The following is a 24662-nucleotide window of genomic DNA, read 5'->3' on the forward strand; positions in this document are numbered from 1 at the left end:
TCTTCTGTATTAACTGCCAGACTCTGATCAAACCCAGGACTACAGGGTGAAGCTTATTAGCAGGTCATACAGCCTTATTCCTGTGCACGACCTCCGAGATGAAAATCACCTCTCAAACCAGCCACAAAGTGGCCAGCTAACAGAAATTACACACATCACAAACCTTGCAGCTGCTGCCCTACATTAACTATGCAAAGCACAAAGACATAAGCACTTTCAAACTAGCCATGACTAAGAATATACATACATGTAGGGCTGCACTAATTGAACAAATGGACACTCTCCCCTGCTTCTGCAATGCATGTATTTGTTTATTTTAACAATGTGCCTTTCAAAAGGTTTACTTGTACTACTACTTCAAATGTACATAATTCTTTAAGAGCATGTTAATAAATAAAATTAACAATTCACGCTAATAATGTGCTGCCAGGTATAGTACCTGTGTCTCCACGATCCTGCAGCACAAGTGAGCCAGCATCACCTTCCAGTAAGCTACTAAGACATTCCAATGTCTCTGCAGCAGCCAGGTTAATCTCATCCAACAGAATCCATTCCCCGTTCTTCACCGCTCGGGCTAGAGTACCCTGCAAAAGGGAAACTAAATTAATGGGCAATATAAAAAACAGACATTGGGAAGCATTTTCAACTCAAGGGCTGTAATCTACCAACCAAAAGAGTAGAGAGAAAAAGTAATCAGTTAATACCATGCTCAGTTTCACTGCATTTGTAATACTTGCCAACACCCCTCACCTCCCTTTGCATGTGGGTCTCAAACAGGTTCATAACTTTTATGAACAAGCCATTCATTTTTCCAAGTAACTTTACAATGGATACCTGCACCCCATACATTTATTCAGAAATAACTGTCACCACCAGCATGGCAAATTGAGCACAACAAATTTATACTGCTTCAGGAGTCCAGCTCTGTGCAATAGAGGGATAAAGCCCTAACCATACCCCTGATGACCACAGATCAAGTAGTACCTTGGATGATGCAGGTAGTGTTGTACAGGGGAGGGCGGCAGTGAGTGGCTTATACTAACTCACCCATTCCGCAGGGTGGATGTTGGTGGCTCTGTCAGCTGACATGCTCCAATGCAAGCGGACTAGGAGACATGAGCATGGCAATCCGAATCCAGTGGAAGAAGACCTCAAAGAACATGTTTAGGGGAGCACGCACACGTTTTGGGGAAGAATACATTTAGGTATTAGTGACAGGGATAGAGCCAAAATGGAAACACTCTTCATGGCTACCTATATGACAAGCTGTGTTAGACTGCCCTTACACCTCTGGGATGGGGAACAAGTGGGCAGAGGCAGCAACTGAGTGATTAGTAGGACAAGGGCCTAAAAAACAAGAAAAATGCTTTCTGAGATGCTTATTCTATTAACACAGCAATGCATGTTAAATGAAACCACAGGGGTTACTTCAGAAGTCCACTTATGTACTGGTTAACTACAAGCAGTGTTCAGAAGTTCTGATGTTTTAACATTGGGGGGGGGGGGCAGTGCACTGCTTAATGTTGCCATTTGTCAGCTCCCCCCCTTTGATTCCTAGCTAATGCTACATTTGTGGAGTTCATATGTCCTCCATGTTCATGCACATTCTACAAAGGTCTCCAGTTTTCTCTCATATCCCAAATACATGTAAGGTAGCTAAAATGCTAACACTTAAAACCTACCAGTGCTTTGGTTTGCCTGCAGTGGAGTGTCACCCACTGAAAACTAATTACTCCTTACACCAGTTGCTTTTAGGCTCCACCGCCCTCTGACCATTCCATCAATCCTCAACCCCTTTTCCCATTTTGTACACATGGGATCAGGGTGTCACTTCAACAGTGACAATCTCGAGCCAAGGTTTTCACTGCCAAGTGGCTAGCCCTGCCACGGTAGTTCATCCATACCACTGACTCACACACATACTCACACCTACAGTGAATTTAGAGAGTCCAATCCACCTACTGCATGTCTTTGGAATGTAAGAGGTAACCCACGCAACCACAGGGAGGACATGCAGACTCCGCACAGAAGGCACCCCAGCCGAGAATAAAAAGTACAGTTGTGTACACTTACCATAAATGTAGATGTTAGAGTGTATTCACTGTTGCAGTCATTACATTTGGGTTATCTGCTTGCAGGTAGCCCTCAGTTGGCCTGATTAACAAAAGTCTTGGGTCCTGCTTTGGTTGCTGTCCCTTCTTCCATGACGTCAGGTCGTCAGGGGTATAAAACATGCAGCAGACGCCATTACATCAGTTTTTCTTGCCCCAGATGTCGGGTGCCCCCCTAATGGGAAGCAATTAAATATAAAAGTACAAAGATATACCTCCAACAAAAAAGCAAATACACCAAAAAGGCTTTTAAGCATAGTAAAGGAAAGTAGAGGTATAGCCAAAAGAAATTAGGAGGCTGGAGAGAGGGTAACCAGGACTGCAACAGTGAATACACTCTAACATCTACATTTATGGCAAGTGTACACAACTGTACTATGTTTCACTGTTGCAGTCATTACATTTGGGTAGATTCCCAAAGCTATGGTTGGGAGGAGGAATTTAGATAGCAATAGGGCCAGCTATAAGGCCCTGCAAGACTGCAGTGGCAAAGCCAGCTCTGGATTTAGAGAAAATTGGCAAATGGAGTGAGGTCTGATCCCCTGGGGGATAGGTTTTCCATGGTGCTTATAGCAGAAATGAATGCAATAGCTTATCCATTTAGAAATGGTTTGCTTTGAAATAGCTTTCCCCTCTGCCCCTGCAGCAAATGCCACCAGCAGTTGTTCAGATTTCCTTTGAGGTTTAGTCCTGTCCAAGTAGAATCTAAGTGGTCTGTACACATCTAAGGAATGCAGTATCCGTTCCCCTTTATTCTGTGGATTGGGAAAGAAGGTTAGCAAATAAATGGACTGATTAAGAGCCACACTGGATACCACCTTGGGCATGAAGAATGTACTGGTTCTGAGGGACACCCTGTCTGCATGAAAAATGATGAGACTCCACTGCCATAAGGGCCTGTAAATTAGATACCCTTCTAGCTGAAGTGATTGCTAAATGGAAAGCTGCTTTCCAAGAAAGAAATTTTAAGTCTGCAGTAGCAGCTGGCTCGAAACGAGGTAGAGTGAGTTTTTTCAAGACAAGGTTAAGGTCCCAGGGTGGGGTTGGAGATCTCCTGGGTGGTCTCAAATTTTTGGCCCCTCTGAGGAACTGCTTGAGCAGTGGATGAGAGAAGAGGTGAGGTTCTGTGTTATAATGAGCTGAAATGGCTGAGGCGTGGATTTTAATGGAGGAAAAAAACAGGCCCTTGTGAAGCATCTCAGTTAAGCATTGTAAAATCTGAGGTAAACTGGGTGCTGCTGTGCCCATCCCTTGAAATTGGTTCTAGGCACATAATCTTTTCCATTTTTCAGCAAAAGATTTTTAAGTACTAGGCCTCCTTGCCTCTAAGATGATATCCATCACAGGTTTGCTGAGGGATGGTAAAGGAAAGATTAAGTAATTAGCCAGGCTGCAAGGTTCAGTGATAGAAGCTGAGGGTGGAGAATCTGGTTCTCCTGCTGAGACAGCAGGGAAGGAGTCTGAGGCAGGTGCCATGGAGATAACAGTGACACGCTGCGCAGGAGGGGGTACCAGTGTTGGCGCGGTCAGTCTGGAGCAATCAAAATCACCCTTGGTTTGTCCTGTTTGATTTTTAGTAGTACCTTGGAGAGCAGAGGCAGAGAGGGGGAAGGCATAGACTAATAGGTTTTTCCAGCTGAAGGACAGAGCATCCACTTTCCAGGCTTGTTTGTGGGGAGTCCTTGTGCAAAATTTGTCCAGTTGGTAGTTCTGGGGAGAGGTAAACAGGTCTATACCTGGGCTCCCCAATTTGCACGTCAACATGTTGAAAATCCTTGGTTCCAGTTTTCCACTCGTGTGGGTCCATGAGGTTTCTGCTTAGTCCGTCTGCCAGTGTATTTAATTTTCCTGGCAGGAACTGAGCTTGTAGGTGCACTTGGTAGCTCAAGGCTGTGTTCCAAAATGCCATGGCTAGTCCGCAGAGGGGGTAAGAATGTGTACTCCCCTTCTTGTTTATGTACCATATAACAGTGTTGTTGTCCGCCTTTACCATTAGTTGTCCTGGAAGAATGTGGTCCTTGAAGGCTGTCAGAGCATTCTGTACAGCTAACATTTCTTTTCGATTGATATGCAGGTGCATTTGACTTGGGTTCCATTTGCCCTGAATGCACTTCCCTGCCAGGTGAGCCCACCATGCATAGTCTGATGCATCTGTTAGGGTTTGGGCGGCAGGGAGTGGTGTGAAAGGTAGTCCCTTGTTTTGGTGGCAGGCCTCTGCCCACCAAAGGAACTCTAGGCGTAGGCAAGGTATGATAGGAATCATTGTTTCTAGGTCTTGAGAATGTTGACACCATAGGCTTTTTGGATACCACTGTAGTTTCCTCATACGCAGTCTTGCATATGGAATTAGAAGAATGTAGGAGGCCATGAACCCAAAGACTTGCAGTATTGGTCTTGCAGATAGCAGGGATTTTGTGGCCACTTGTTTGAAATAAGTTGTCAAATGAATTTGTTTCTCTGGCGTGAGGTAAGCCATCTGGGAAGTTGTATTCAAGCTTGCTCCCAGGAATATAATTTGTTGACAGGGTACCAGGTGTGATTTCTTTTTGTTTATGGTGTACCCCCTGACAAGTTAGAACCCTTTGTACAAAGGCCAGATGATTAAAAAGTATGTCCTGGCTTTCTGCCTGAATTAGACAATCATCCAGATATGGGTATATTTCAATATTTATTTGCCTGCAAAATGCAATAACTGGAGCTAGGCACTTTGTGAATACCCTGGGCGCAGTAGATAAGCCAAAGGGCAGTGCAGAGAACTGATAGTGCGTGTAGCCTGCTTTGAAGTATAGGTATCTTCTGCAAGATTCCCTGATTGGGATGTGCAGGTATGCTTCTTTTAAATCTAGTATTGCCAACCAGGCATCTTTGCATAGCATAGGAAGTAATTGGTGAATAGTCAGCATCTTGAATTTTGGAATCTCCAAAAAGGTGTTTAGAGTAGACCGGTCCAGGATAGGACACCATGAATTGTCTTTTCTGGTTACCAGGAAAAGTCTCGGGTAGAAACCTTGTCCCTTTTCCTCTTCTGGTACCAGCTGAATAGCCCCCATGCTTAAGAGAGAAAGTACTTGCTTTTGGGCCTCTGCCCACTGATTTGGGGGTAGGTCCGGCCACCCACCTGGTGTTGGCAATGTGTGGAAGTGAAATCTGTATCCCTGGGACACTATTTGAAACCCATTTGTCCTGGGTAATGAGTTCCCAATTCTTTGCATGAAGAGCAATCTTTCCCCCCAAAGGGGCAGTCAGTTGATAAGTGCTTGGAAATTTTAAAATGTCGTCATCGAGACAGATTACCATAGGGGGGAGCCTTATTATTCCCAAATTTGGAAGCGGAGGCCCCCCACTGCTTAGTTCTGTCTCTCCCCTGGGACTGAAACCTGGGGTTTTTGCTGTGTCTGGGTTTGGCTTGAGAAGACCTGAAAGGGACTGGAAAGGACCAATTCTTAGAGGGCCAGTGCCTACTAAATCTAGGCGGCTAAACTTGTAAAAAAATCTTTTACAGTTTGCCTAGATTTAGCTTGATCTTCCATCTTAAGAAATTCCTCAGCCTTGTTGCAAAACAGGCAGTCCTGATTTAAAGGAGCATCCAACAATTTAGCTTTAACATGATCAGGCAAAGATTGCTCCTTAAGCCAAGCACGCCTTCTGAGCACAGACCCAGTAACAGTAGCCCTGCAAGAGGTCTCTAATGAATCAAAACCACACTGCAAAGTAGGTTTTCCAACTTGTTCAGCAGAGTGCATTAAATCCTGTAATTCTTTAATTTCCACACAGGAATTAACATAATTTTCTGTTTAAGCAGTCCAATAACATGTTGCTGATACTTCAACATATGACACTAGCAGTTTAAAGCCCTAATGGCCAAGGTTGCAGAAGTGTAAACCTTCTTACCCCATCTATCCAGCGCCCTGGAGTCTCTATCAGGAGGGGTAGGATTTTTAGCAGTAGAAGCTTTAATGCCCTTGGGCACCTGTGAAATAGTCTCTGGATCTGTAATAGGATTTTTAAAAAGAAACTTGTGGGACTCAGGGACCCTGTAGTATCTGTCAGGTTTTCTGGGAGCAGGAGGCAGGGAATCAGGGGCCAAACTAGAGTCCGAAAAAGCATCATCAACAATGTCTAGTACAGGAGGAATAGTTAAAGGCCTATGCTGAGGTAGGAGAAGGAAATCCCTAAGCCTCTTTTTTTGTATCAGAAAAATCCTGGCTTTCCCAGTGGAAATGTTCCCTTAGAGTAAGTAAGGTTTCCCCAAAAGAAAAATCCTCAGGAGGGGAAGCAGATGGAATGGAGTCCTCTGCATCAGAATCTTCATAAGTAGATAAGGGCAAATCCAGATCATCAGAAGAATCAGTAAAAACAGAATCCTGATAAGAAGATTCATAATCAACTTCATTCCTAGGCCTCTTAGAAGGAGGGGGGGGGGGTAAGGTTGGCTATCCCTGATTAGAGTTATTACATCTTCAGCCATTCTTATTTGTTTTTTAGGCATAGAGGCCCGAGCAATGTGGCCTGGGCGTCGGAGTTTTAGGCATGGATCGAGATTTAGGCCTAAGTAAAGGAGGCATCGGTTTAATATGCAAGTCCATAGGCCTGAATACACCCTCAAAAGCCGGTGCCTGCACAGCGGCTACAGACTCATCCAAGGTAGAACCATCCGCGGGTTACATAGTTGAAGCATATCGTGGCATACCGCACTCTGAACAAGTCTCGGTAGAGGCCTGCGAATCAGAAGTAGCTGGTATAAGGGACTGCGAAAGTGCCTCACTGAGTACCAGCAAACTGGCAACTGGCTTAGAAGTGTCGTCGGCAATTTTGGACCTTGGCGGCCTGTCTCTATCTTTGCGTTTTTTCGGAATCCCGATAGTCGGATGGCTAACCGATGACATTTCTGGATAATTAAACTGAAAATTGAAATATTTAGAGGCAAAAATATACAGACGACAAGATAGTGCGCTGATTAAATAAAGCACAAAACTGACAGCAAGGTACGTCGTGGTCAGGGCCTAGGCAAAGAATACAGTATGAATGAAAATCTTTATGAGATGTTTGCTTTCCACAAGTAATGCAATTATTAACTTTTACTGACATCGGTAAGGAGTAAGAAAAAGTTTCCCCAACGGGGTACTTCGCTTTAGTTGAAACTCGAAAATGAAAATTTCAGGAGTCGGCTGACTGGCACTTGCGAACTGCTTCTGCTTCGGGCACCGCACGGCAAGTAAGACTGATGTAATGGTGTCGGCTGCATGTTTTATACCCCTAACATCATGGAAGAAGGGACAGCAACTGACACAAAACCCAAGACTTTTTTAATCAGGCTGACTGAGGGCTACCTGCAAGCAGATAACCCAAATGTAATGACTGCAACAGTGAAACACGAAGAACATCCAGAGGACCTCTTGCTGTGAGTTGACAGCTCTAACCACTGCACCACCGGGATGCCTGACCCTGAACTAAATAAAATGAAACATTTTCACCATACACATCTTCAGTACTCATTTTCTGTCCTTCAGTCCAGCACAATTCTGGTAAACTCAATGAAAACATGTTTTGCCAATATCATTTACTACTGGTGGCTCTGCAAGCAGCTTACTCTTCAATATACACACTAGACTAGAATGAGACTGTATATGCAGACAGCTATGGAAGACAAAATATACAGAAACAGAGTAAAGCTTAAAAACACACTATCCGAGAACCAGCCGAAAACATGCCAACTGCCTAATCGAATGCATCAATATTAAACAAGTCTGATTTGAAAACAAAATAATTTACCAAAAAGTGTTAATGCTACACGAGTATACTTCTCTGATTAACACAGTGTGTTAGAAGATTACATTCAATGGTAAAATCACCTGTGCATTTAAACACCCAACCAGCTGAAAATGCCACAAACTTCTTTCAAGACAGTTTATTTTACTGCAGTTGACACAGTACAGTGCCACCTGGGACAATAGTGTACAATGATGCATCAGGGCAGCTAAATTAGGAACAAAGTAATAGAATAAAATGGACTGCTGCTTTATGAGTATTTGCTAACAGCAAAAATTTAAAATCCAAAAATACATTAAAAGGTCAAACAGTATAATGAAAACACATTGTACACAACACAACTGCCCAAAGGGAAAAGGGATTGCAACATATAGACATACTGACATTTTTTAAACCTATGCAAAACTAGAAAAACACACGAAGCTGAACATTAAAGCACATTTCATATCTTCACAGGAAAAAACTCCTATTCCAAAACTCTAATGCTGCTCTTTTTTCCCCGAAGGAGAGGTGATTATGGAAACTGAAGGATTAAATGCTATTTCCATGTCTAAGTGTCTCTAGTCCAAACAGCAGTCACCACAGCATCAAGACTGCCCACTGCAGTACATCTACACAATGTATCATTATCATCATCAGAAACTCACAAATGTAAATGAACTTTAAGGTTCAAGCACAACAGTACTGAAACAAGGCACTTTAAATAAAGTACTTTATGTACCACTACGTTATATACAGAGAGAAATGTTTAGTGCTCGTACCAAAGTTTATATGCAACTTTAATGCTCTTTTCTCCTAGCTTAACACTGCACCAATGGAACATTTACACTGTAAAAGCACTTTACAAAACAATAGCAATAAAAAAGTAACAGAAAATGCACAGGTTCGTGGGAGGAAGCCAAGTATTTTATCCAAGGTCTAAGAGATGGAAAGTAAAGTTGATTACCTCTACAAATGCAAACACCAATGCATTTTCCGTCAGTTTCACTTGCTGCTGAGCTTGGTTCAACTGATGACCAAGAGCTTCCCACTTTTCATTCAAGGGCAATCCTAAACCAACAAATATAAAGCATTTTTAACTGTGACTTATCTACAGGTATTAGTAAAACAAATAATCTGTTAACAAAAATACTACTCCATCAAACAGCTAGTCTGTGCAGAATTATAGCAAGGAAAATCATATTAACCAATAGAAAACCTCTGTATCTGAAGGATATCTTTCGGCTTTTCCTGGTTAAGGGTTGCCACAGTGGAACTCCGGTCTGCTAATGACTGGCAGTAGATTTTTACGGTGCCGAGTTGCCAGCCCGATGCCCAACCTTCAAAGGCGGCACAACCATTCACGCACGCACCTACCCACATGTCTTTAAATGTCACTCGAATGCGGGGAAGACATGCAGACTCCACACAGAAGGTGCTCCAGATGAGAATCGAAGAGGAGAGCCTCTTGCTGTGAGGCGACAACGCTAGCCGCTGCACCACCACGGCCCTACAAAACATCTATTTAAATGACAAAAATATAAACTTATGCAAAGGTATCCCCTAGTGTTCGGACTCTAAAAGCTAAGTAACCTGCGAAAGACATGGTTGTGTTAGGTGAAGTGACTAACATACTTCATCCGAAATCTGACATCACCTAGCTTACTTTTGTTTTAAAGAGCAAAGCACTGAGTGATGGGCCAAACTAACCTCAGAACTGCTACAAAACTTTTTTTCAGAAAGAAAAAATTTCAGACAGCATTATTAGAATAAGAAATGCAAATGTAATTCACATCCTTATCACCATTACTAACAGCAGCAAAGTGCTGTGAAAAACTTTTCCAACTTAACATAATACCTGGTTAAAAAAATCGCCCTCCCATTTGTAACTTACCATCTGACTTGCCCTCCTTTTTCACAGCAGTCTTGTGAACATGTTTCATAAGTGTCAGCAGATCGGCCCAACGTTTCTGCTTGAAGCACATATTTATATGTCCCAGAAATGTGTTGTTCTGTTTTCTGGAGAATGTCACTACAAAGAGCTGTTCAAAGGCTTCTATCAAAGGGATGAATATCAGCTTGTGATCCACAGGTTTGTACCTAGAAAAACAAACATCAATTTTAGTATAAATGTATTAACTCATTCACTCCAGTAGAGCTCAGGAAGTTTGCACTGTAACGTCCAATGTGTGGAGCCCAAGCCTTTTTTTACTCAATTTTTTTTATTTTGAAGATATAACATAATGATTGTTTACATTAAATAAAATACTTACCTATATACAATATTTACAATTAGCCTGATAGATTAAGGTAACAACGGGTCTATGTAAAGATAATTATCTTAATACATTGCATTCAAATCATCAGGAAGAGTGACTCCAATTGCATGGTGTAATCAATGTCAAAACTTTTCTCCATGGGTTATTAACTAATGGATTGGGATGGATTCTTAATTCTTTAGTTTTGATCTCCATTAATACAGACTTCTTCAGTAGACAGAAATTCCTCCATGGTAGGCACTGTGCTGGATTTCCATCTTCTGGTTATACATTTTCTAGCTATTGCTAATACGGTCCATATTAAATACAAGCCCCTCTTTTTCAAGTGAGGATCATTAATTAAATTTAATAAGATTAAAGATTTTGTCAAACCAAATTTATCTGTATATATTGCTTGCAAGAAACTGTTAATCTCATTCCAATATGTTTTAATACTGGTACAATCAAAAAACACGGGGCCAGTCTGGATAAACTAAATGATTGGCATCTCCAGCATAAATTATTACTGGAAGGGTTTATCTTTGAATTTTTCTCAGGTGTTAAAAATGATCTATGCAGATATTTCCATTGAAATATTCTCCAATATTGTGAATGGGATTGTTATTTTAACAGACAGTAAGATGTTTGTATTATCTTCTAGTGATAAAGGAGTCTGTACACCTTTAGTTAAATATTGCCAATAACATACTTTAGTAGTTGTTTTATACGCAATTAATACATTATATAAGCACGACAACTCATTTTTTGTATTAGTATTACTATGAATGATTTCAAACAGCCAAATTATGAATCTTGGAGTACTTTTAAACAATGAATTGTTTACTATTCTACATAGATCCTTAGAGTATGTTAACACTCTGCAGTATTATCCAATCATTAGAAGTTAATCTATAGGCTGACATTAAATGTCGTTTCTTAGATCTGTTGATTCTTTATGCAATGAAACCAACATATTAAGTTCTTATTTCCCCATGAAATAAAAACCTCTCTATGTACTTTGTCAGGGAAATTTCTTGTAATACTAAATGGAGTGGGCAATGCAAACCATATTTTTATGTCTATATTCATATTAATAAACTTCCTAAAGACGTAAAAAATATGGTTTATTAGGTTTAATTTGGTTGGTTTTGTTATGTTATATTGTAAGTTTATACTCAAATAGCATCATATTCTATCATCTTTATCTGTGACTAAGATTTTTTGGATAAATCATTCTCGTTTTTTAGTATGACAGAATGTAACTGTTTCCAGTTAGAAGAATATCTAGGATTTACCCATTCTATCACCATTTTGAGTATGGAAGGCCTTATTGTACGTTTCAATATCTGGAAATTTTAGCCCCCCTTGTTCCCACCGTCTAATATGATGGTAATAGGCCACTATTTTTCTGGGTACCATAAACATTAAGAAAATTAATGTAATTTCTTTAAAGAATCTTTTTCTGGTAGTAGTATAAAAGACTGTGCTATATACAATACTTTAGTTAGTAAGACCATTTTTATCAGTTGTAATCAGTCTTCAAATGTTATAAGCATATTATTCCATTTATTCACCAATGTTTTGATTAATTCTATGATGTTTGTGTAATTAGTGTTTCGTATCTCTACCATGTTCTTGCACAGTACTATCCCTAAATAGTCTAAAGCTGGAACTTGCTTACCAATAATTTGGTTTACAGATACCTGTACCTCCTCTTATTTAACAAGAACTTTGATTTATTAAAGTAATGGCCTGAGAGTTTTTGGAAGTTTCCTATTAAGTCCATTTCATCTAATACTTCTTTAGAGTTAGGCAGAGTGAGAAGCACATCATCAGCAAACATGACTTTGCAACTATATTGATTATATGCATCCATACCTCTTATCTTTGAATTACTGCATATTAAGATTGCAAGATGTTCTATGGCCAGTGCAAACAAAATTGGTGACATGGGACATCCTTGTCTAGTACCTCTCGTGATCTGAAATGCCTCAGAGGTAAAGGGACCTATTTTGACAAATGCCAAGTTATTCTCAAACGTTCTTTATAAGTGTGATAAAGGAGAGAGGGAAGTCAAACATACACAAAACTTTAGTCCTAGTTAAAGGAAAAGCCTTTTCTATGTCTAGACCAATAATCAAGGAGTCTTGATTTCCTCTATTTAAATAATCAATTAGTGTTAGTATCCTTTTGATATTATCCCGAGTATGCCTATTATATATATATATAAAAACAGTTTGATCTATATTTTAGTCAGTCAAAGCGATTTTCATTCTGTTGACCATTACTGACAAAGATTTTATATTCATTATTCAACAAAGATATTGGTCTATAAGAGTTACAATGATTACGGTCTTTACTTTCTTTTAAGATAGGGGTAAATTAAAGAAAATGTCCATGAAGGTGGGATTTTTGCTATGATTGGACTTCAAGAAAGGTTTTATGTAGGAGAAAAGTTATGGAGTTGGGAAATTTATAAAATTCTATGATTAAATCATCAATCCCTGGTGCCTTATTAGATTTACTTTTGTTAATCTCGTCTACAATTTCTACTATTGGTTTCTGTAATTTTAACTTTAGTTTTCAGAAATTGTTTTAATGTTAGTGGTTATATTTTCTAGATTCCAATTTTCAGTTAAGCCTATTTCACTTTTATGATGATCATATTCAACATAACGATATTTAAAAGCATCTAAAATATCACCTTCGCCTGAGACTTTCTTCTTCCATGTAACATACTAACAATGTTATTGGTTTTTGAATGCATTTTAACCTTCACAGACAGATTATGTAGATGCTTTGGAAAAGTTACAAAAGAGTTTATTTTTAATCTATGGCTAAAGTAGTTTTATGGAATAGTATTTCATTATACGTTTTATTTGCTTCTTCTATTTTGTTTTTATTTTCCATATCAGTTAAATTCTTATTGGACTTAATAAAAGTTGATTTTGTAAAGCCTGTAATTCTGATTCCCATTCTTTATTTTTGAACCAGCTGATGGTTTTACCATATATATATAGGCTTTTAATGAATCCCATACCATAAGTATGTTTGTTTCTGGTTTGTAATTAATCTCTAGAAAAAATTGAAGTTCAGAAATTTGCAAAGGTTTAAATTCTTTGATTTTTGTAATGTATGAAGGAATCCTAGAAGTAATAACCAACTGTTTAAACTCTGTGAATTTCCAGTACAAGGGAGTTGTGATCTGAAAATGGACATGGCTGTATAGAGAAATTCAAGATTTTTAAAAATAGATCGAGAGACATTTTGTCTATTCTGGTTTGGGTACCATGTCTAGAGTCTTGATGTGAAAAAAGTAATGAATTAAGTCCTACAGCATCATAAGTGTCTCTTAATTTGAACGTCTCAGTCCATTTTTTTTAGTAGTTTAGTTTATGTGGATGATAGATGACGGGATTTCTTATTTGTGGTTTCTGTGACATCTGTAATACAATTCAAGTCACCTCCTACTATTAAAATATTACCTTTAGAGATGGCTGTAATGAGATCTAAATGCTTCTTAGATAGTCCTAACACCATACCAGGGAACCAATATAAATTCATTAATGTCCATATTATGTTACTAAATTTTAGTATAACTATAGCTATAAGTCTGTTTATCTACGCCTGTAGACAACTTCTGGACTTAATGAGGTTTTTTTCCATAGAATTGTTACTCCTCTAGTCTTTGATTTATAGGAAGATTGAGCTAGTATCCAGTATTTATTAGGATCCCATGTAAATGTATCATTTATTTTAAAATGAATTTCTTGAAGGAAAACTACTTGCGCATTATTTAGTTTTAAGTATCTCAATAAGCTGGATCTCTTGTTTGGATTGTTTAAGCCATTAGCATTTAAAGACACCAATGTTATGTCCATGTCAGGATTCTTTTAAAAAAAAATAAAAAAAAATAAAAAAACTGTGTGTTGTTAAAATCCTAAGTTCATAAGACTCCTCCTGTAGAGTTAATTCTATATTAATTAGTACATTCCTAATTATCTTAATGCGTTTTTCATGAATATTAACAATTTTTGGTCAGGCATTGTAAAACTAGGAAAAAAATGTAAAAAATCCTATTAACAAAACTTGTACTTGTGTGAATTTTAACCCACACTAAACATGGAATGAAAAACACTCCTAGTCTAACAAACAAATATAAATCTGTTAGACTAACCTTCCTAACCATCTTTATTCTTTCCGAGCCCGTAAAACAAATTAGTATTAAAGGAGAAATTACATAACTGTTGATGTTTACTGTTCATCCATTCAGACAAATTGCTCTTATAAACTATAATTAAATCAACATCAGAAAATTATCATCAATGCATTACTAATGTGAAGATGACTATTCTCATTATACAAGAAACGAACAAGAATTTTATAATTTAAAATGTCAATGTAAAAAGATGTAAGAAAGTGTAAGTTTAAGTACTAGCTTGACTTCTACATATTATTCACTTAGACCATATGCTGAGAAATTCATGTTTGAAAGGTGTAGAGATAGGTAAAATAATGAAACAAATATGTTCTAAATTGGTTCAGAAGTTGTTCCTAGGTTAATATAACATATTTAACAAAACTGTACATTACTGATTTTCCCTTTTCTTTTGTATATTAATTATTTTCACGTCCATTTCCCAAAATGAGGGTAAAGGGTTCTAAGTGTTTATACATAGACATATATAGACAAAACACAATTATGTTATCAAAAGCTGTTAGGACAACTCAGTAAAATACATACATGACAGTTTTTCCTTTATAAGGTCCCAATTTAACCAAGTGATTAATTATTTATTGGATTGCTAATGAGCAGTTTTGTGCAATTGAGCCTAAACCTTTTGACAGAATCAAATAAAGTCCTCATATTTCAAACAAATGTTTGTATCTCTGGACCCATAGTGGTTATGAAAGAAGTATCAATGGCAAACCCTTCAGCACAAACTATTGTTATAGTGGTAGTATTCTTAAGGTTCTAGGTCTTAAACCGAATTTTATAAGTCACAGTAAACGCAGTAACTATTACATTTGTAATACTTTGTAAACTACTTACATGTCAACAACCACTCAAGTTATACATGTACTGTCAGCAGTATTTTATTAATTTAGCTGAGAGCTTTCATATGAGGGTAAGGAGTTCTCTTCTGTGTTACTTGGTTGCAGAGATATTTAGAAAAATGTGAAAATTATATCAATATAAATTAATATAAAAACAACAGTTAATACCTCTTTACTTGCACTAGACAGAGGTCAAATATTAAGACAGTTAAGTTTGCCAATGGGTAAGCTTTAAGGTAAAAATATTTTAAAACTTTGCACATAGCATGCTTTTGGAATTATTGATGCAAATACGAACAAGCAATATTTGACACCTAGAGGCATCAGTAGGAGTTAACGGCAGATGCACCTGGAGGTGCCACTTGGATGTAATGTGTTAAAGTACTCTTACAATGTAGTTTATATGATGCTCGCCTCTCTTTTCTGGGGAAGACTTGTATAAAACTACTCATTTACTAAGAGCATGCTATCACATGATGCAGTAGCATAACGAGACTAAGAGGGGCAACTGGTCTTGATGCGATCAGCCACCCATCGTCCTGATCACTCCTTGGTGCAATATTGACTTTTAAAAGCCAGTATTGCATTTGCAGTCAACCCACAGCACTGTAGCTGCTGCTTACTGCAATTTAATTTTTTTTTTAAGCTAAAACCTGAGCACTCTTTTTAGTAGATGCTGTGGGATTTGTTGCATCTGCCTAAGCTGCACCAACTCAGATGGGGTCTTGGTTTAAAATCTCATCCAAAGGACAACACACTTAGGAGTGCTGCTCCCGAGTGCGTTGTCCTTTGGATGACGCATTAAACCAAGGCCATATCTATCTGAATTGGTGGCAGCTCAGTGGATGGAAAAAATCCCACAGCATCTACTAAAATGAGGAGGGGAAATTCCAGAATCTCCTAGTGAAATTTCCCCTAGAAGTCGAAAGACCATGCCAAGTTTCCCCTGAAAAAAGTCACTAGCCTTGTGGGGCTAAACTGGTTGACACAGAATGAATGAGCAAATGGGAAAAAAGTTATCAGTGGCTAACACCTGTACTTAAGCATGACTACTCCAAACTCAGAGAAAAAACTGAGTTTTTCTGAAGTGATAAAGGAGTGTAAATGAAAATGGACATATGAACTGTACTTCTCTGACATTCCAAAGGTGTGAAGCAACACTAGAGTTCACTTTTGATAGCCCAGTTGAAACTTGGAAAAATTCATGCATTACCCTTGCAACAAGCTCAACTACAGATGGAACAAAATGAGAGAAAGATGGGCAGTGATCTTGGAGAAAAAATTACGAATGAGAAATGAGCTCTTAGTCAAGTGATACGGGCAGCTGTTTGCATTCAGTTCCAGGGATACAACATCTGGATAAACTGAAAAGTACTGCTTCAGTACGTGGACTGAACAGGAGAGGCAGGAGTACATACATAAAAATTCAAGTCACTGAAAGAATTAAAATTCAAGTCACTGAAAGATCTAGTCAGAGTACAGATGTGCCCAAATCTGTCTCAAGTACAGGGTGACAAAATAGTCACCCATGTTCTGATGGCAGCAAATTACCTTCAGTATAAGGAAAACATCCCAGTTACAAACATGTGCTGTTGTAACTTTGATATGCCAAAAGACTTTAACACTCTTACACTAACAATGTGCCATGTGACCCTGGCACCTTATTAGTTTTTAAGGTGTTAAGGCATTCAAGCACTTTGAACGCTGCAGCACACAGAGAAAGGTGAACTATACGAGCATTTACATTGTTTTAACTAGAATACGTAAACTTGTAATCATTTGATTAACATTAACTAATTTGATCCTTTTATTTCAGAAGCTAGAAATTGAAACAATCAGAAGTCTGCAAACAGCAGGCTTTGAATATCATGAAATATTTTGTGTTAAAAATTGATATTTACTATACATCGTTATTACTTAATGCAAGAAAAAAGTTTGAAAAGTCAGTGATATTTCAACACCATCAGGACGCATTGGGCAGCAAGCTAATTAGCCAAATAAGGAGGATAAACCTATGACCCAAGGACAGGAATATATTACCACAAGCTTCCAGCAAAGAGAAAAAGGTTATTCTGAAAAATATTTTGGAGTATGTTAATACTTAAGTGCATTACAAATTAAGATTTCATTTTCTACAGTTCTGTAAACTTATAAAAAACATATACTTATAACAAACATATGGTGTAGTTTTATCACATGAAATTGCTACAATATTAACTGCAAGCCAAGTTAAGCATAAGAACTGATGAATCTGTTTGCTACACAATGTCAAGTTCTTTACAGGAGGTTGAGACAAATGTTACTAGTGATACTAGAAAAGTACAGTAATTAAACCACAAGAACTTGTAAATTTTGACTTCAAATTAGAAGAGTATTAACAATGCAAATTAATATTTTAGACCAGTAATACAATATGATGAGGTTTTCCTTCTCATTTTGTTCTTCCATTAAGCTGAAGAAAAATAAAGCAAACATGGGCTGAAGAATGAGAGAAAATTAAGTTTGTAAAGATAGTTTGCCAAATCTTCCTATTCATGATATCAAAGAAAACACAGCAAATTACCTCCACTGTATTTAAAAGCTCCAGTGGCTTACAAGGATAAAGCCTCAACTTCGGTCCAGGTCAGACTAGAGAGTCTTAATGGCTCAGGTGCATAACGAAGCTGACAAGGAAGACAGGTGTGCCCATCCACAGGGAGCATGGACAAAGCAGGTCATGGGTTATATCAGTCCTTTGGAGGATGGAGGCAGGATCGGGATTTGAACTGGTGCACACTGTGTGGTGCAACAAACCACTGATGGGTAGTATTGACTGTGTGCATGGCAGTGTACACTTGGATAGGGGAAATAAAGCTAGTCACACATCACCCTAACAAACAGATGGGTTAGGCCCATGTGCAAAAATTCTCTGCCTGATGTTAGCAACAGCATAAGCAGCCCTTGTGGCGGCTTGACTGACAACTCCTCCCTTCAAACAGCTTTCACCCTTGTGAAATTGGATGGGTACCAACCACTAGGAAATAGGTTCAAATCCAACTGGGGAAGTTTCAATAGTCAGCATGAGTGGCAGGAAAAAAGCAAGACATTTGTAGGTGGCAGTTAATTATGGGGCATACAACAGGATGCAGAAACTGAGTGGTTGTCTTGATAACAGAATGGATACATTTTGCTTATTTTCCTTTATTATTAAGGCAGACACATGATTAGAAGTGTTTAGCCCTGGTGGGTCCATTGTGTGTGAAAACTTATTATATGGAGAAAATAAAGTGTACTATGAATTATACATCAATCATGTTAATTTTTTATAAGTAAAAGTACAGTTAAGACAGTTCTAAGACAATGAACTATGTGGTCAGCTTTTAGATCAAGTTACAGTAACTTTTGTGGGGGTGAAGAACGGATGGCGTCTGAAAGGGACAAGAAAGACTACACCCCTTTGCAGACAACACTGTTGCACCAGCGCAAATACATTTCAGAGAAAATAGACTAGCAAAGAATTTGGAAAGGCTTAACAAATGTACAGAAAAGTGGCAGCTTATACTCAATGCAAATAAATGCAAAGTACTGCAATGTTATTGTTCTTCCATGAGAAATCAGATTTGCATGGGCCAGAAAGGGGCAATAAGAATCCCAAACTCCTTGCATTTAATTGCCTTCTGCAGGAACTTAGTATCAGGGATAAGGGTGAATAAGCATACAGCATCCAATAGTGGGGCACTGCTCAGCCAGAGCACCTCCTGGTGACCGTCTCTGTGGCGGAATCATGACAAAGTATTTCCTGCACTTGGAGGTGAATATGGAAGCAAAAAATTGTAGTAAGGACAGCCTCAACAACTGAATATCTGCTGTGCCACCACTGGATTGAGAGGCCACCCATGAGGAATTGAGATTGATCTACTTAGCCTGCCCAAAAGGCAACTGAGCACCCCTGGGATGTGTGTTGCCACTAGAAAATGATGGGAAGCTATCATCCATTGCTAAACCCTCATTGCTTCGGAGCATAAGGTGATATGGCCTACTTCCCCCTAGTTTATGTATCAAACCACTGTCATACTGTCTGGTTGTGTAGAAATCACCCTCGGAGTAAGATAGTCCTGAAGTTCCTGCAATGCTAGGATAACTACCCACATCTTTGGGATAATATGAGGGTTGGCCTCTTATAGACTCCATAACACTTGGACCATCCCCCCCCCCATGCTCCTCCACCCAAAGGAAAAGCTGCCTGGGGTAAGCACTGTCAGATGTAGAACAAATCACCTGCCGAATATATATAGGGGTAATCTAGCCACCAGAGATGACGTGGCAAAGGTTAAACCACTGTGCCTTAAGGAGCCACTGCAGAATTCTCATATGAAAGTGAGAAAACTGTATTAGGATAAACAGGCCATCAGACCTACGACTGAGGACTAATGCAGCTGTTGGAATAGAGAACTGACAAGGGGTCTGGATGGCCATTTTCATTGTCTGATGGAAAAGTCACTACCAAAGTGGTCATGTCCAAGTTACATCCGATAAACTGAATAGTTCAGGTTGGATGAAGGAAGAACTTCTGACAATTTACTGACATGCCCAAGGACAGAGAAGGACGAAACAGTCCTTGGCTTAGATCAGAGACTCAACTTTCAGGGCAGCCAAGAGCCAGTCATCCAGATACGGGAATACTCAGGTTTCCTGAAGATGAAGGGAGATGCTACAACCACCATGCACTTGCTGAATACCCACTATGGTGAGATCAAAGAGCAGGCCTCTGAACTAAAAGTGACTGGCTCAGACAATGAAGACCTATCCAGGACACTTTTATCTTGATGTGAAGGAAGGCATCCTAAAAATCTACACTGCACATCCAATCATTTGACTTGAGAAAGGGTAAAACTGACTGCTCCATCACCATCTTGAACTGGGACTGTAACACAGCTGGTTCCGAAATAGGTCCAAGGTCCTTGTTTTTCTTTGAAACTAAAAATAACCTGGAATAAAAAGCTTGACCCTGTTTGGTCTGGCGAGATCTTATACATGGCCCTTTTTTAAAGCAAGGAGACAACTTCCCCATTTTGCCATCTCTAAATGATGGAGTGGTAAATCTGGAAGAGGTATTCTGAATTTTATTTTTGGGGTGGGGGCTGGAAAAAAGAGCATTGTATAACCTCTGGATACTATCCCTGCTACTCATTTATCCTGAGTGATGCCCATCCATGCAGGAGGGTAGAAGGATAAATACCACACTGCCTTGAAAGGGGAGCAGCCTAGCACCCCTTTAGGGATGGGGAGGTTGCTTATCGGAAAAGGACCCACAATTCCCCTGATTCTGTGGACCTCCCTTACCTCTGGGCCAGAATTCACCAAAGAGGTTACCTCTGTCAGAAGCAGACTTGAATGACTGATACTTGGATTTTCTAAACCTTTTGGTTCCTGCTATAAATTTTTTGCTGGCCATTAAAACTCACTCTGAAGGCAAAAAGTGTTTTTCCAACTTGTTAGCACTTCTGCATTTTTCTTTCAAAGAACCAAACGATGATGATCCAAAGGGCGCATTTGCAAAGGATGACAAAGTTGCCCACAAAAATTATAATGGCACAGTTAAGCCTAACATCTTAGTAATCACTACTCCTGCAGCCCCAGCTGCTCAACTGGCTGCATTTTAAGTGAGCTGCAAAAAGAGGTTAGAAATGTTAATCATCATACTCAGAGAGGTTTCCAAATGTTTCCTTGAGGCCAATGTTAGGGGCCTTCTCAGAATGGCAAGTGGCAGTTGCATCAGATCCCTCTGAAAACCGTTCATATGGGTAGCACAGTTCAAAACTCTAAGATCGAAAATGCTCGAAGCAAACACAGTCTTCCTTAATTTTAAGCTTGAATATGCTTGAAACACACAGTCTTCCTCAATTTGTCCACAGCCTGAGACTACTTTTTTGGGTGGATGAACAGTGTTTGTATCGGTCAGCTCTTTTTTTAGTCATTGCTACCACTATAATGGAATCAACCAATGGACCTTTGGCCTGAAGGTGTCCTTTGGGGGTCGTGCTAAGAATTTTTCTGAGGTACAGAATCACTTGGGCTCCTGCCATGACCTAACCGCCAGATCTATTAAATGTACCTGCTAGGACCACCACTTAAGAGGGTGTCAAGACATAGGCCTCAATGAAAACCACCTCATCTTCTGTGACGAAGGTTTCCCTCTAACTCAAACTTCAAGATCTCACGGAAAGTGGCATCTTTGGAACAGGACTGGAGAACCTTCTCTATACTCTGAACAGGTGTCAGATGTGACCATTTGTGACGGGAAGTCTATGCACCTCCTTTTATACAATTCCTTTCTCTGAACATTTGGGGAGGGGGCCGTCCATTCTCCTTAGCAGACTCATCTTGCCATTCATCAGTAGCTTTGAGGCCAGGCCCTCTGCTCTGATCCATGGAAGCATGTTGGGATTGAGGCAGGAGAGCGGAAGTCATGGAATGGAACCAATCTGATGAAGGTACAAATATCTACTCTCAGTGGAGATGACATAACCCTCCCCATAACCTGAGAAGCATACCACCCTCTGCCAGATCAGAGGATACCACTTCCATGAACAGGATCTGTTCTTCCCACAGAAGTGGAGAGAACCAAAGAGAACACCCAAAACAGAAAACGTAGAGCTTTGAGGAGGGACCAGAGCAAAGGATTTAAAAGCCAAAGTCTCCAACACAGAAAATGGGGCTGTGTGATGCAGCGCAGATGCAGGAGCTGAAAGATACTGTGGTCGGCATCAAAAGAACAGACCTCAGGTACAGAACTGACTCTAAAATCACCTGCTCCAACGAAGGAAACAGCTAGCATGGGGGATGCAGGGACTGCCCTATCCACCCACAGAACCAAGAGGAATGGGAGGATTCCCATCTCAGAGTACTCAAGGCGGCCCTCATCATCAGCTCAGCTTCAATGTACTCTTGTAGGCACTGATGGATCAAAATGAAGCGGAAAGAAGTTGAGAAAGGATCTTGGACAGTTCTCTCAAAGTTCTGCTTAAGAGCCTTTTAGTGGATTTGCAATGAATCATAATTGGCTCTGAAAATTGTGAAGCCAACCGAGAATATGCTGCAGTCTATGTCAAAGCCAACTCTTATTCGGGGACCTTCAGAGCCAATGACTGCTCATATTCCTCGGGTCACCTTTTTCTAGACTCAGTGGCCTTAGATTGAGGTTTATCAAAAGATTTTAGTTGTCAATTTCTGGATAAGGGGGCAGTAAACCCTTAATTGTAATCTCTTAATTCCATGATCACACAATGCTCTGAGCCGGAAGACCTTACATGTCATGCCGTCCTCAGATAAATGCACCCCCCCCCCCCCCCAAAAAAAAAAAAAAAAAAAAAAAACACACAACACAAATCATGGGTGCCTTGTGGTGGAAGAGTACCCAGTATCCACATTTCTGACACCTCCTGAAACTTCTTTTTGTTTATGTTTATGAAATGATACAAAACTGTTTGAAAAACCATATAACAAAAGCATGCCTGGATATTAACCCACCAAAATCAAACTAAACTAAAAATCTCAGAAGATAGACAATAACAGTTAAACTTCACAGATTACTATTAATTTTTAAACATGGGTAGTGGAAAAAGGTGCTCAACACCACAATAAGTTAGAGAAACAATGGGCTAAAAAAGAGAAAAACAAATGAGAGCAATTTAACTTAAAATACTTAAAAGTAGAAAAACTTTGGTAAAACTTTAGAAATTACAAGGAGCAGTAAGATTAACAATGAATAGAAATCCACATCTCTTCTCAATAGCAGCAAATGAGATCTGAAATAAACTTGCACACTAGGGCACGAGACGGGGAAAACGTTTTTTAAAGGGGGATCGAGACTGGAGTACTAGTTTTGCCAGGTTGGATTAGACAAGCAGCTCAAGGATCCATAAGGTGTATTAGATGGACTTGATGAACAGGACCTGAAATGTCACTAACTATTCTAATGACCGCAGCAGGGACACTGGCAGGCATATATTATGTATACTTGACTGTCCATGTAATTGCTTTAGGGGTAGAAAAAAAACAGTACAAAAAGCATGCTACATTGGTGTTTTTGTCCTCTTTCTTTCCTGCTCCATTTGTATGAATGCTATAAGCAGATGCAGCTGTAAAAAACTTGGACATGAACCAGAGACGCGTGTTGGGTGGTCAAGATGATAGTAAGAGTGCATATGCAGGAAATAAACAGATGAGCCGTCATTTCTATAGGATGTAATTTGGACATGAAAACTGTCCTACAAAAAGTGGGAAAAAAAAGGGAAAACGACTTGAAGCTGTTGGACTACTAAACTGGTGTGAGGACTTTAGTACAATTCCCACTTTGACATCGATGCTTAGGACACTGAAGGAATTGAAGTTGTAACCAAGTCATTTTTGTTTTTGCAATTTGTATAATTAATTTCTTGAAGTCAAATGTGTGTTGCACTGCAAAATAGGCAGAAATACTTTAAATGTATTCGGGGGGGGGGGGGGGTATCTGTGACCACTGATAATGCAAGTGATGTTAAAGAAGTGATGTTAAAGAAATGATTTCCACCTCCTGACCCCACCCCAACCGCAATGCATCACACTAAGATGAAGACTAGATAGAAGCAGTACAAGGTTGAGATCTGGGGTTGCTAAATGGAAATGTTAGCATGAACTGATCATGTAATTGTATTAAATTATGGTGGTTCCCCTAGTGTTAAGCATACTGATAGAAGTATGCACTAAAACCTACAATACTATTTTTCTGACAAGAGATGAGCTAAGCCATGAAACTTTAGAACCATCTAGTCTTTTACCTATAAGAAGGGCTTTGCACTTGGGAGGTGCAATGTCTGCAGGGACAGAATCAGGAAATGGCTCAGCTGTTAAACTCTGAGGCATCTGTAGTGGGAACATTAAAACTAGTACACGACAGGCATATGACAAACAGTTCAGAGAAAATACATGAAGTTTAATTCACTGTTAGTAGGAATGCATTTGCTTGTACTCCCTCTGGTCTCTTCAATATAAATCACAATGCAGAATCTATAAGAGACTCCAAAGTTCAAGGAAACAACTGGAATGGTAATCAAGAAAATTTGTCTTTACTATTTTGTAACTGAATCCAGAAAAGGACATTTTGGTACTGTGGTACATTGAGACATTTAAGTCTTTACAGGATATAAATTAAACAAAATAAAACAAAGGCTGCAGCAGTAAATTATGTACAGACACAAATTGGTTCAGCGATACCTATATTCCACAGGTTCATAGACGTTTACTATGCTACCGACCACAAGGGCCTTCTTAAACCTAGCCATGCATCCCAAATCTCTGACAAGTTCTGAAACCCTTGGTAAGTGCAAGCAGGGGCTTGGGAGATGAATCTACAAGCTAGGGCCTGGGAGATTAACCATTTACAGCTTGCCTGTGTCCATTAGAGACATAGGTGCCAAACCAGGAGTGAATTTCGTGTTCCCCATCCAATTATCCAGGCTGCACTTGA

General features: G+C 39.4%; 1 protein-coding gene across 1 annotated transcript in view; it reads right to left on the reverse strand.

The window, feature by feature from the left end:
- The window catches only part of MDN1 (midasin AAA ATPase 1), a 3484183-nt gene that overhangs the window by 2808302 nt on the left and 651219 nt on the right, over window positions 1-24662 (reverse strand). Inside the window, exons 16-18 of the mRNA XM_044071809.1 lie at window positions 9754-9959; window positions 8827-8930; window positions 440-584 (exon numbers count right to left, since the gene is read on the reverse strand). Coding sequence (XP_043927744.1) covers window positions 440-584; window positions 8827-8930; window positions 9754-9959 — 455 coding nt within the window. The remainder of the gene's footprint in view (window positions 1-439; window positions 585-8826; window positions 8931-9753; window positions 9960-24662) is intronic.

The sequence above is a fragment of the Protopterus annectens genome, chromosome 1.part0, assembly GCF_019279795.1.
Source record: "Protopterus annectens isolate FY-2018-M chromosome 1.part0, PAN1.0, whole genome shotgun sequence".
Taxonomy (NCBI): domain Eukaryota; kingdom Metazoa; phylum Chordata; order Ceratodontiformes; family Protopteridae; genus Protopterus; species Protopterus annectens.